The sequence below is a fragment of the Cydia strobilella genome, chromosome 8 (assembly GCF_947568885.1).
Source record: "Cydia strobilella chromosome 8, ilCydStro3.1, whole genome shotgun sequence".
Classification (NCBI taxonomy): Eukaryota; Metazoa; Arthropoda; class Insecta; order Lepidoptera; family Tortricidae; genus Cydia; species Cydia strobilella.
Window position 1 is genome coordinate 13,143,704 of NC_086048.1, and position 14,396 is coordinate 13,158,099.

Below are 14,396 nucleotides of genomic sequence, written 5' to 3' on the forward strand. Positions count from 1 at the left end.
CTATATAAACTTATTACAGACCTAGATATACCCTCAAGTCATTGTATGTGCGAAGTTTCATTACAATCCAACACGTAGTGAAGAAAAATGAGAGCGGAACTACGTTTGTATGAGAAGGTGCAATTCGACCGAGCTTGCCGGGGACTCTTAACTTTAGATCGATAAAAACAACGGAGATATAGTCTATAAACTGAAATAGATGATAACATACTGAGATGGTATTGGGGTTGATTGATTATACCATCCACCACTTTCATATAAAAGACGCCTGGACTACTTTGGGGTGTCTGTAATAAAGAAAATGCGCATGGCGATTTAAGTTAGACCGGGCCGGGTCCGGGCCGGAGCTTCCGGCGCTTCGTTTTTTATGGAAAGCACCACGTGATCACCTGGCATGTCACAGAAAAGTAAGCGCCGGAAGCTCCGGCCCGGACACGGCCCGGTCTAACGTGAGTCATTCCTTATATAATTTATGTTTATTATCGCAAAGTTGTTTAGTATGGTGCGTTTCTAAGAACAATCTATAAGGCATTAGTTAATTATTTGAGTTTATATAATCTCGAATATAATCTCGATTAGAAATCTTTACACTGCGGAAATACAAATATGAAATGCAAATTACCCCTTTTTATTGCTTGAAACATAATCAGTATTTGATGAAGTCTTTATAGAATACCAACTAACGCACATACACTTCTGGAAAAAAACACTATTTCTAATCTACCTACTCGTCGAACCAAGGAAAACCCTTGATTCGACCCTTAATAATCTAAATGGTCACTTTGAAATATCGGTGCATCGGTGCTTACGCGTATCAGTTTGTCTCTTTTATACCACGTCGGTGGCAATCAAGCATACGGCCCGCCTGACAATAAAACAATTTAATCGTAATTTTACTAACTGAAATTTCCAAGACAGTAAATACACAACATATTTAAGAATGACAGTTTAACATGCACATGTTAAAATTAAATAGTCTGTATTCTGTAATATATACCTATAGTAGTGTGACTACTTAAAAAACACTAAACAAAAATTCTTTCATAAAATAATTTGATTTGGAGCAAGGTTGAAATTAATAATTTAAATGTTTTTCGGATCACTCGGAAAGTCTTATTTTTAGGAACATATTTGTTAAACAATTAAACATTAGAGTATTTCAAAAACTCTAAATCCAAGGAGATAATTTTTTTTAATTATTTTTCAGATGAATCTCGTAACAATGCTGAGGAACGTAAGTACTGAATACTCATTCGATTATTACGAGTATAATCATCTACTCGTAATGGTTATTTCTGGTGTAGTATTTCCCCTTTTGACATTATAATAATATAACTGATTCATAAAAGTACCTATAGAACAACCTGTTGATTAAGCACACAAATTGAGCCCTAATAGTCACATATTACTAGGCGTTTAATGACAAATTCCAGGTATTGTAACTGGTGACAACGTCCAGTACCAGTACTTCCCGATTTCAAGTACATCGCTGCATTTCAAAGTGCGGGCCCGCAACGACGCCCATGTTGGTCTTACATCAGGGCCCCAGGACACTGACCCTATGTATGAGGTAAGTAAATATCTCACCAAAAACTTTCATGTAGTGTTGCCAAGACTAGGCGCATAAAGCTTTTACACTAAAAAGTTATCGGATTCCGTAGTAGGTACCAAGACTTTTACTCTGTAAGTGCTAATTTTATAAGCTTTAACTGTATAAAGCCAACATCTTAGTCAAACAATACGACTTGGCCCGTTTCGTTGCTGTCATATGGATAATACTAAAAATTTCAGCTCTCTAGTTCTCTCAGCTCCAAGCCGAAACTACGAGAAAAGATGGTGTGCACTGCCTTTTGCCACAGATTAATAAATAGTTACTACGTAACAGATACATCATTCCCATACAAAAGCGAAAATACCTACTCTATAATAGCCTACAAAATCTTAATAATAATACCTGCTGCTCAGGACGAGAAGAAATGTACCATAAGTATGCGCACAAAGAGTCGAGACTGCCTTGCTCGCCGTGCGAGCCACGTGCCAACGCGTCATCGTAAGAATGCGCTAGGGTTGTACTGTTACTTATGTTATTATTGTAATAAAACGAATGTTGCGAATCAACCATATTTTATATTAGTCAATCAAATATTTAAAAACAACACTCATAATACCTGACTCAAAAAACTCCTTAATTTACGATTTATCTACTTATGTTCAAAGAAATAAATAGTGACAAAATTCATAAAGATAGATTTAAAATACTACTCACCTTTCTTCGTCTCTCGGAAATGAAAAAACCGGCCAAGTGCGAGTCGGACTCGCCCACCGAGGGTTCCGTACTTTTTAGTATTTGTTGTTATAGCGGCAACAGAAATACATCATCTGTGAAAATTTCAACTGTCTAGCTATCACGGTTCATGAGATACAGCCTGGTGACAGACGGACAGCGGCAGCGGAGTCTTAGTAATAGCATAGAGTAACTTATACTAGAGCGGTACTGTCATAGTAAATTTTGTAACCCCAGTAAATTCACTGCCATCTGTCGACACACTTTAAAACTAAAAATGAAGATTTATAAAAATACGATAGAATGTATTTAAATATAGATAAATGATCTTTTTTATTTGCATTAATTATTTTTATTATTTTGACCCATGTTCTTTCACTGATATGCGTTAAAATTGTTAAATAACAACAAACGAAACCGTCAACGCCATCTATACGACTGTAGGCCAAAACTAGTAGCGCCCTCTGAACGAGAATCAAATTTTCTTGATTTTCGAGGCACGTTTTTTCCTTAGACTGTATCCATCTATTACGGAGTTATATCTATCTTTGGTAATAGGGTGCCGTTTTTACCCTTTGGGTAAGGAACCCTAAAAAAACGACAAATTTTCTTTTGTTTTTTGACTTTTACACCCATCTACTGCACAATAATTACGTGGTTTCGGCATTTCGAAGCGTAAGCGCGGGAAACGTGTGGTGCGAGCGCTCAGGCGGGCGTTCGGCGGCCCTCTGTCGATTATATCGTCGACGATACGCCGAGCGGTAGGCATATAGCGCGTGGCTTTGAGCGAGTGAAGGAGGCCTGCTTTTGCCCTTTGTCTCGTCTTGGCCATTTTAAAAAATCTGACTAGCTGCAAAAAAATTTGCTACGTTACTAAGAATTGTCACCGAGAAATATTTAAAGGTTAAAGGTTGACTGGAAGAGATCCCTTACAGGGATAAGTCGCCTTTGTACATTGTATACTTTCTGTTTAATTGTATATCTTAACCTGTCTTATGTGCAATAAAGTGTTTACATACATACATACATATTTTGCAACAGCTAAAAGTGATTCACGTATAATATAATAGAATAGAGAGCGTTTATTCGAGGCAAAAAAAAAGAAGGAAGCAAGACGTAATAAAACATAATAATATTCAATGATGTAATGTCTTGATCGAAATCAAAGTTCATAGACAATGTAGGTTGAAGATACGACACCGAAAAGACAGTCGTGCATTGCACTTTGCGTGCGTTTCATCAGTTCAGTTAGGTAATTTTGTTAGTGACATTGCAGATCGTCATTGGTGGTTGGGCGAACTCAAAGAGCGCGATTAGAAAAAGATGCTGCCTTCCACCTGAGAGAGATGAAGTTCAGACACCAGAAATCTTAGACAACGCCGGTTTCCGTACTTTCTGGATGAGTTGGGACAAGGGAAACGTTATGGCTGGGCGGGAGGGAGAAACGAGCCCCTTTTTGAAGTGGCAAGACCCTGATCCTTTCCCTGTTAGCTACTTGGGCGTGCACACCGGTTTCGGGTCTAGCGGGACTTGGAAACTCGGATCTTCTACTATTGATGATCGAGTTAGCCACAGTAAGTCTTAATACAACTAAAATGTACAGAATCAATAGCTTAAATCACATTTTAATATTCAGGTTTTACATCAAAATAATAGACAGAAAATGTATTGCTTCAGACATTGAACCTGCGAATGCTCCATTCTGCTACTACTCTTCTTCTTCTTCTTCTTTTTCTAGGGGCTATGTAAGGCTCCAGAGCCTATGTATCACTGCGACCATCTCTGATCTATTGTGATCGCCACCTACTACAACTCTCGATCCAAACCTGCAACTTCAAACAGCTGCAGGATCTTTTTGGTTTCGAGAGACTTTAACTCCTCCGGGCGCAATATATGTCCACCCAGGATCAAGTCACGAGTGCGCGCTACTACTCTTACCAACCGACGTAGCTATTTTCGATTAACCGCCCTCCAGTTTGGAATGCCTTAGATTGGCTAACACCAGGAGCTTGCCTTCTCAAAACAGACCGAATGCAAAGCTGATATGTCTAATAAAATTTGCCTAAATTTATCTTCTAGAGCCGGTAGTAATCCCGCTTGTGCTGACAGCGGAAACTCCGGCGCTGGCAGTGTGCGCGCCGACGCTGACCCGCCTATTCACGGGCACCGCCTGTGCAGGGAAGGTCGTCTTCGAGGAGAACTTCGACGCTCTGCGTGAAGATGTGTGGCAGGTCCAGCAGTACGTACCAATTGACCACCCTGTGAGTACTAACTGACATCTTCGAGAGCCCTAATACACTTTGTTCATAACATAGAGTATTAGGACTCCTGACTTCCATCGTTCTATTATATTATATGGTAGCTACCGTAACGTTCTGGATATCCTGATCAAAATTTATCTCCTTATGCATTAAAATGACTGGCAAAAAAAATTGTTTCCTTTGACAAATCAGGCAGGAAAACCCCAAAAACTTTTCTTGTCCATGGTATTCGGGTCCACCGTGTATACAAACCTTTTGTTTTTAGGAACTTCCATTCGTGTCCTACCAACGCTTCACCGTTTCCGTGAAAAATGGGTACCTCCGCATTACACCTGCATTGCAGCAGGTCCAGCCTGGTTTCACTTACTATAGTTTATATGACTCCTTGGACCTATATAATGGGTAAGAATTTTAACATCTATGAGTTTAAAACGAGTTAAAAAACGAGTAATCACTTGAACGTTTGTTTCAAATCACATTCTTGTACGCATTGTTGTAAAAGCAACAGTGAAGGAAAACTTTAAATGACTGTGGTTCCGGCTAAACTAACTGGAAATGCCATCTAAATTTAAAGGAAGTTGGCCAAATATGTGACCTCAAAATGGTTGAACGCTTATACCCAACGTGTTTTTGCCTTAAACTCTTTACTTTAACAACACTTATGTTTTAAGATGTACATCGGGACAGTCTTCTTCGTGCCATATAGAAGCTAGCGATGGCGCGTCCATCATACCACCGGTGGTGGGAGGTCGTGTCACTAGCAAATCTAGTTTTGCTTTTACGTATGGTATCATCAGTGTTCGAGCCAAATTACCTCAAGGCGATTGGATTTACCCAGGTAGGCTAGCATTACTATAAATAAAGGTAGCATATTTTTTATGTAATAGGAAGCAAAAGAGCAGAAAAGCCGCCTGATGGGAAACAGTCATCGCCGCCCATGAACATAAGCAACATCAGAGGAGCCACTTATATTTACCTAATATGAAATATAATAATTTTAAATAATGAATAAAATAATAGTAAGTTAGAAATAATAACTTATACAAAAAAAAAACAGTTTTAAAAGTCATCAGTACATACTCGTACATATTCAAAGTAGGTGTTTTGTAATAGTCTAGCGGAAAAAATTGCCTTCGAAAGTACATCACAATAACTATTAAATTCATAATTTTAAAATACTACGCTAGTTTTATATTCCAAACAATCAGTTTTATGCCAAAAATGACTTACATCATTTTGGAACAAAACTGATACTCTTCAAACAGCTGCATCTATTTCTATCAAAAATATCTAAGAACCACCACATGGAACCTCGTTTTCAATGTAAAAAAAAACCGCAACGTAATTCATCCGTTGGATAACTACGATGCCACAGACAAACAGGACTGGATGTCATTTGATATATCCCTGACAGGAGGTATGAGAGGCCGTGTCCGCCTGCTGGCTGGCTGTTGCGGGTCGCTCCCCACCGATGTGGGGAGGTCAGTCGTCTGTTTGAGGACGAACTGGCTGCTGCTGTAGCCCAGCTCTTCGCTACCGATCGTTACAGACAACCAGACAGACATTGGCGTCAAACATATAACACCCCCCTTTTTGCGACGGGGGTTAAAAACTTAAAGACAGTAATTAATTTGTCTACCAATGCTTCAGTGACAGCGTCACTGGCACAAACGGTAGTACGGGAATATTGAGACATCGTTTTGAATGTTTCCTTTTTCCAGAGATTCTGCTAGAGCCGCTAATAAATAAATATGTCTATGGAACTAAGAACTCGGGGATGCTGAAGATAGCGTGTGCACGTGGAAACTTAGATCTCACAAAAGGCTCTACTCAGTTTGGAAATAAGGTATGCAATAGGAAAGTAGGGCAAGAATCATTACCTCTATTTATAAGTTTTTAATAAACCTGACACAAGCTGAAATAATAGTTATAAAATAATATTAGGAGGGCCATTTAAACTTAAATTTGGGCATCAAAATTATATCAAAATGATTATTTTGTTTTCATTCGCCCGTGCGCCTCCCTTGCGCCAAAATAATACACGCACGGGCAAGTACGAGATAGATAACAATGACATCAAGGTCAAAGATAAATAATGTAACAATGGTATTAATAATCGTAATCGCTTATATTATGAATATAGTATATTGTGTGTTCTGTGTCTAAGTCTGGTCGTCCCACAGATCTAGAATGTACAAATGTACAACATACGTAAGCGTCATCTGTGGGTCGTTAATAGTAGAACTAGGTATATTTGTTTTGACTAGTGGACAGATATAAATAATTTTATTTTATTTCAGGTACTATATAGTGGCCCCGTAGTAGATACAACGTGTCACAACGCATTATTTGTCACTAAAGCATCTAATAAATATTGGGGCGACGATTTCCACGTTTACTCCGTCAAATGGACCCCGGGTGAGGGAGGAAATATATTATTTTTACCCAAAATTAATTGTCGAGACGAATTACGACAGTTGTGACTCATTTTAAAACACAACAAAGACGAGGATGAGGATACCTTGTCATTTCATTAGCTTCCATACATACCTACAGTAAAAGCAAACATACTTCTACAGCGGAATATGTACTTATTTTAAAGAAACAGGCCATGCTTTTCTTGATTCATTCAGTGATCGTTGATATATCTTATGTTTGCAGAGAGTTTGATCATGTCGGTGGATGGTGAGGAGTACGGTCGCATCGAGCCAGGGGGAGATGGTCTGCGCGCGAGTCTGCCAAAGACCTGCGCTGGTCCGCAACAATCGGGCATGGCGCCATTTGACGACCACGTAAGTCAATAATCCCGATTAGGGCAAAATGAAGGCTTTTGAAATAGTCTCTTTGTCCTTGGGAAGCAACTTTACCTTACAACAAATTGACAATAACATTATATACCGTCGAATCTACTTAGATCCGGTTCGTCCGAATTTTATATAATGTGATAATTGAAGCAAATATAAACGAATACTGTCAAAAGAAATTAGGTCGTCAAGGGATACATGAGCACTCAGAGGGATTAGTCTTGACCTCTTGCTTCTTTATGTGAAATTAATGGTTCAAAACATGATGAATCAGTTTGATCAATCTTCAATTTGTACTTCTATGTTCTGAAGTTTATTTCAGTCACTTTCGTACACAACTGTATTACTTAGATAGTTTAATAAATGTATTCATTAATTGCACGTGTATAACTTGTACAAGGCACAAACAATAGATAAAAGACCCGAACTTTTGTTTTTGATTTTATTGCTGAGTTCCAGGAGTTCCAAGTAAGACATTATAAATTTTGCTAATTAGGTACGACTTACGGAGTTTGTTGTTTGAAATTTGAGTTATAGAGTACACATTTGTACTATCATTACCTCGCAGGGATATAACATTTTGTTCGAGTTACGCAGTCAAAATAATTCGAGATATCGCGTATTTAGGGGTTTAGCGGAAGGGAATTGCATTTATTTCGACTTACTGAGGATTACAACTTAACGAGGTTCGAGTTATCGAGATTCCACTAGTAGATATTGGGGTTGTACTGTACGTTATTGCTATCGTCCAATGATTTGAAGCCGAAATGGAAATCTTAAATGGCAAATTTTCTTGCCTAGAAAACAACTGTTGCGAACAAATATAACACAACAATATTCTCGTTTGGTTTCAGTTTTATATAACCCTAGGGTTGGCAGTCGGAGGCCACACGGAGTTCCCTGACGCTTGCTTGTCAAAGGACCACAAGAAACCGTGGAAGGACCGCGCGTCCAAGGCAACCCTGAACTTCTGGAACGATATTGACACCTGGCACGATACGTGGGAACTGCCAAAGCTATTGGTTGACTACGTGAAAGTTGTCGCGTTGTGATTCTTTAGAACTTTAGAACAGGTTGATCTACTGCAGTAGTACACTTTGAAGAGATGTTAAATTATAAATTCGTAATAAAATGTTTATCAACTTTGCTATGTTCGACATGACAATAATTACGCTGCGTAAGTTTCATACAGTTATTGCCAGCCATGTTACTAGTAGTGCACAACGTAGTGAATTTATGCCTTAGGCCTCGTATTAAAATAATAGAAAATAGAATTGCCCCACTGCTGGACAAACACCAGCCACCCGAACAAGCCGGATATCGACCTAGCTTCTCCACCACTGACCATCTCCACACTCTTAATCAAATAATAGAAAAATCCAACGAGTTCAGTGTCCCTCTGTACCTTGCTTTTGTTGATTATAGCAAAGCATTCGACAGCGTCAAACATTCCGCTATATTTTCCGCCATGCAGAATCAAGGTATAGATCCGGCATATGTTGAGCTCGTTGGAACTATTTACAATAATAGCACAGCTAGCATTAAATTGCACGCACCCGGTCCCGTATTCAGCATAGCGAAAGGCGTCAAACAGGGCGACCCGCTATCTCCAAAATTGTTCACCAGTTGTCTCCAAGAGATATTTCAAAAGCTGGCGGTCTCATGGGAGACGATGGGCATTGTAGTTGGCGGCAAGAGGTTAACAAACCTGCGCTTTGCTGACGACATAGTCCTCTTCTCCCACACGTCATCACATCTGCAACAAATGCTGCAAGACCTCAGCACGGCGAGCCTTGAGGTTGGACTTACAATGAATAGAGCGAAAACTCAGTTGATGACCAATCAAGCTAAACATAGCATAGTAGTAGATGGGCAGGATGTACAATATGTCGACGAGTACGTTTACTTGGGCCAGATAGCATCCTTCGAGAACAGGCGGTCTATCGAAATCGATAGACGTATCGAGAACGCCTGGAAGAGCTTCTGGTCCATGAAAGCGCTAATGAAGGGTGACCTTCCCTTGTGTCTTAAGCGCAAACTCCTTGACATGTGCATCCTGCCCATCCTAACTTACGGTGCACAAACTTGGTCATTAACTGAGGCCCTAAAATCGAAACTCAAGGTTTGCCAGCGAGCTATGGAGCGTAGTATATTAGGTGTTCGTAGAACTGATCGAATCAGAAACACGGAACTACGCTCCAGAACTAGAGTTGCAGATGTAGGCGTCAAGACCGCTAAGCTTAAGTGGGACTGGGCGGGACATGTCTGTCGCATGCACCCGGAAAGATGGGCCAAAATGGTTACTGAGTGGGACCCACGGAGCACCATAGACGGTGCAGGCCGGGGTTCAGGCAGACCAAAAAGGAGATGGCGGGACGACTTGGACGCATTCTACCCCAAATGGTGGGAAAATGGCGATGACAGGGTCGAGTGGAGAAAACGAGGGGAGGCCTTTGCCCAGCAGTGGGACACCAAAATTGGCTAATAAAAAAAAAAAAAAAAAGAAAAAAAAAAAAAAAAAAGGCCTCGTATTTATTAAGTTATTTTGAAAATATATGGACCTGTAAAATTAATTAAGTGTATTTTATTGTATATTAAGTTAACCTCAATTAATTTAAAATCGTGTAATCTAAATATTATAGCGGTAATCCAGCAAGTTGAACAAACAAGATTCCACGTTGCATGAAGGGATCGCATTATTAGCCAATTATTATTTGTATCATATAAATATCCTAATCAAAATATTTAGATATTAAATAAGTAATATGATTCAAATATCATTCAAATTGGCAGTGTACGTTCGAATTGGCCTGTCAAACTATTAAGTATTAAGTTTTGGTAGTCTGTATTTTTTAATGCATTTGTATCATTTGTACAGTCACCTACATGTTATAATATGTTACTATTCGAAGGCCGCAAAAGTACATGACACGCTCTTATGGCTCTACAAATAAGATAGTGTCAGATATTTTTGCGATCTTCGTTGTGTGTTATTGCAGGTACTGTACAGCAGTTATCACGCGAATTTGTACATAATATACGCCGGTGATCTGAGACACCCTCCCCTCAGCCGCTCGCAAACAGGTCTTATTAATGGTTTAAGCGCTAAGGCACGAAGACCACTAAGTTGAATCTTCCTCTTTCCTCATTTACTTGAGTATATTTTGATTGAACGTTAAACCAATAGTTTAACTTGGTTTAGTCTTAAACTTTAGTGGTCACTCTGGTTGTCAATGTTGCCGAGTTCAGAGTCGCCAAAAGTGATAAGTGAAGATGCGTGCGGTGGAGTGTGTCGTGCTTGTTGTTGTTGTTTTTAACTTTGTTTGTGGACAAGCAGGTAACTAGTTTGTTGTTTTATTTTATTTTATTTATAACTAGCTGTTGCCCGCGACTTCGTACGCGTGGATTTGTATGTTGGTGGTTATATATTCTACATGAATTATCTACTTATTAAATTGGGTAGCTTGTTATACAATTTGGGTGCCCGCACTTAAACTATCGTGAGACATATTTCAAAATATTTATCAGTACGGTTTTTACTCACTATTATTTTTAGTTGCTTTTGGCGACATGTTTCGGATTCTTTGGGAATCCATCCTCAGGCACGAGTGTCCGCGGCGGTTGTACGTCGCGGGCGGCGCGGGCAGTGCACGACGTACAACCGCCGCGGACACTCGTGCCTGAGGATGGATTTCCAAAGAATCCGAAACATGTCGCCAAAAGCGACTAAAAATAATAGTGAGTAAAAACCGTACTGATAAATATTTTGAATTTGGGTGCCATTGACTGCCATGCCATAAACACTTTTTGCACGCAAGGCTGTTTTTGATTGCTGATATGAGATTTTCTGTCCCTGTCGCGCACTATTATAAGCAGGAAATAGATTAATATTTAATTTGACATACATAGCAATTTCATAAATATATAAACATGGCACAGTTAAAATTTTCAAATTAATAAAAAGGGGTATCTTTAGTCCACAAGCAGAACGCAGACACTTCTTTTGAGCCATAAACACCAATTCTCGATCAGTTACTCCAGAACATGATACTATAACGCAATGTAGCTGTTACATACGCGTGATAGGCAGTAAGTACCTCAGTCCGACTTGCAACTTTATTTAAATTATACAATGCATATGAAAAACTATTTAACTTCTTACATATAGTGTCATCTGGGTTTTCCACGTCAGTTTATTATCTAAATTTAATCCTAAAAATTTCGTATTATCAGTATCCTCAATTATATAATTATTATATGTCACAGTTATATTATAATCATGTTGTTCGTTCTTTGGCAAAAATTCATAATTTTTGTTTTTTCTAAATTTATATGTAGATTATTGCAATTTAACCAGTTTATTATAAAAACTGTAATAGATGTCATATATTAAAGAAAAAGTGACGAAGCCCTCCAGTGGTGAAGGCCGGATTCGAACCGGCGTCTTTAGCTATCGCGGCTAACGCCATGAACCCCTAGGCCAACCCGCCACAAACACAAATCAAAATATTTAATAAAATAATTTGATTTGTTCCCAAACTTGTTCAGTTCATTATAAATTCCAAAGTATTATTTATATTGACTTCTACTGTCTGTGGATCTTCTCCAGTCAATATAACCGTGCTGTCGTCAGCAAAGATAACCATTGGGTAGTCAACAGCCTGTGGGAGATCATTTATATAAATGAGGAATAATAATGGGCCCAATACGCTGCCCTGCGGAACGCCACGACTAATTTCTCTGTATTTTGATGAAAGAGTAACTTCGCATCTCGTTTTTAAACTCAAGTAGTCTAATTGTACTACTTGTTGCTACCAGATAAGTACGACATTAGCAAATCATGGATGTTGCCGCGTATTCCATAGCTATAATATATAACTTATGCATTAAAATATTGTGGTCAATTAAGTCGAAGGCCTTGGTTAAATCCATGTATAGAGCGCAAACTGGTTGTCTTTTATCCATATTTGTCACTATTACTTGTAATAAATCAAAAATAGCCATATTTATTGACTTCTACTGTCTGTGGATCTTCTCCAGTCAATATAACCGTGCTGTCGTCAGCAAAGATAACCATTGGGTAGTCAACAGCCTGTGGGAGATCATTTATATAAATGAGGAATAATAATGGGCCCAATACGCTGCCCTGCGGAACGCCACGACTAATTTCTCTGTATTTTGATGAAAGAGTAACTTCGCATCTCGTTTTTAAACTCAAGTAGTCTAATTGTACTACTTGTTGCTACCAGATAAGTACGACATTAGCAAATCATGGATGTTGCCGCGTATTCCATAGCTATAATATATAACTTATGCATTAAAATATTGTGGTCAATTAAGTCGAAGGCCTTGGTTAAATCCATGTATAGAGCGCAAACTGGTTGTCTTTTATCCATATTTGTCACTATTACTTGTAATAAATCAAAAATAGCCATATTTATTGACTTATTTTTGCGGAATCCCTTCTGTTCTTGCGCAAATAGGTTATTAAATTCAAAATATAAGCTAATTCGATTGCAAATTACTTTTTCAATAATTTTAGAAAAAATTGGTGGAAGTGCAATTGGCCTGTAGTTGTCCATATTTTCTTTATCCCCTTTTTTAAAGTGCGGTCGCACAATTGCGACTTTCAACTTTTCAGGAAAGATATCCTGTTCTATACACAAATTTATAATAAAACTAATAGGGGATGCTATTATATGTGCAACTCATTTTATGATTTTGGTGCATATTCCATCATAGCCAGTACTGTTACTATTTTTTAAGGAATATATTATATTTAAAACTTCTTGCGGACTTGTTGATTGCATAAATAAGGAACGAGATGAATTAAATGTCAATGTACTGTGATGTAGATTTGTCTATTTTTACTTTATTTCTAATATTGCTTTGATTTTAGGTACATCTTTTAGCTCATACATTAATTTGATTTCAGATGTGTTTACGGGAGATGACGTGCAATACCAATTCTTTCCTGTGTACGGCACCTCGACAAAGTTCAGAGTCCACACGCGGAACGACGCCCACATTGCTCTCGCCTCCATACCTCGGGAATCTGGACCCATGTATGAGGTACCTAAGCTATCATGACGTATTATTACAAGTGTTAATAGTCCCTTTAGGACACACTCACTGGGTCATATCACTATTCGTTAGCATCTAATACTCCAAACAAGTCGTTCGTCCGTCTCCGTCGATTTAATACGAAACATTAGGTACATAGTTATTACGCACGTGCCTACTTAATTGCACAATTTAGGCAGATCTAGAAAACCGATTTCTTATAATTAAAACCGACGCTATATTTCTTAAGCAATACAAATTACTATAACAGCTATGTACATAAGAAGTCGTTTTGAACTTGCGTGTGCTGTTTGGAAGCCATTTCATGCTGTCCATATTGACAGAATCGAAAGGCTACAAAAGAAGTTTGTGAAAACGTTAGATTTTAGAACTGGACAAAACCACGTTGATTATCCCTCATTGTAATACCATAATTTACTTTATAAAATCTTACTCTAAATCGGAGATTCCCTCACTACTTCAAACAATAAATATAAGTTCCTCGTGCGCATCAACTTAAACATCGCTAAAAGGAATTATCTGCTGTCCCGTTTAGCAGAACTTGTTATGCGCGAAATACGTTTACCTACAAGGCGCGCCTGTACACTTTATATTGAATATGTAAATCCTTCTAATATTGATGTTTTTCATTGTGATGTAGTCTCCTTAAAAGAAGCATTTGTTTATGAAAAAAATCGCTCGTAAAATAAATGAATTTCACAAATTCTGATCCGTCGGTAATTAGATCGTATGCCTATGAGTGTAAGATCATTATATGTCATCAGTGAAACACTTACGTCGTTATGAGCCCGTTATCAGTTTTAGTCGCAAAAATGTAAAATTTATAGCCTTAGTCGCAGAAATTGTACACTTTTTGATACGTTATAGAAATAACAAGTACTGGTTTCTATTAGCACGTCATCTTGCCGTTTTAAAGATAATTTTTTTGCAAACAGACTCACTAAATTAGTAATGATTTTTTTT

At 38.3% G+C, this 14,396-nt stretch overlaps 1 protein-coding gene across 2 annotated transcripts in view; it reads left to right on the top strand.

Moving 5' to 3' along the window:
* LOC134743727 (uncharacterized) overlaps positions 1-14,396 on the top strand; it is a 50,538-nt gene that overhangs the window by 10,104 nt on the left and 26,038 nt on the right. The window contains exons 13-22 of one of the 2 annotated variants that reach the window (XM_063677339.1): positions 1,208-1,234; positions 1,434-1,570; positions 3,561-3,858; positions 4,364-4,545; positions 4,811-4,947; positions 5,217-5,383; positions 6,267-6,391; positions 6,846-6,963; positions 7,207-7,337; positions 8,204-8,524. In XM_063677339.1, the coding sequence (XP_063533409.1) occupies positions 1,208-1,234; positions 1,434-1,570; positions 3,561-3,858; positions 4,364-4,545; positions 4,811-4,947; positions 5,217-5,383; positions 6,267-6,391; positions 6,846-6,963; positions 7,207-7,337; positions 8,204-8,401 (1,520 nt within the window). In that variant the 3' untranslated portion in view covers positions 8,402-8,524. Of the gene's footprint in view, positions 1-1,207; positions 1,235-1,433; positions 1,571-3,560; positions 3,859-4,363; positions 4,546-4,810; positions 4,948-5,216; positions 5,384-6,266; positions 6,392-6,845; positions 6,964-7,206; positions 7,338-8,203; positions 8,525-14,396 lie in introns of those variants that run through there. The other variant, XM_063677340.1, reaches the window with a different exon arrangement.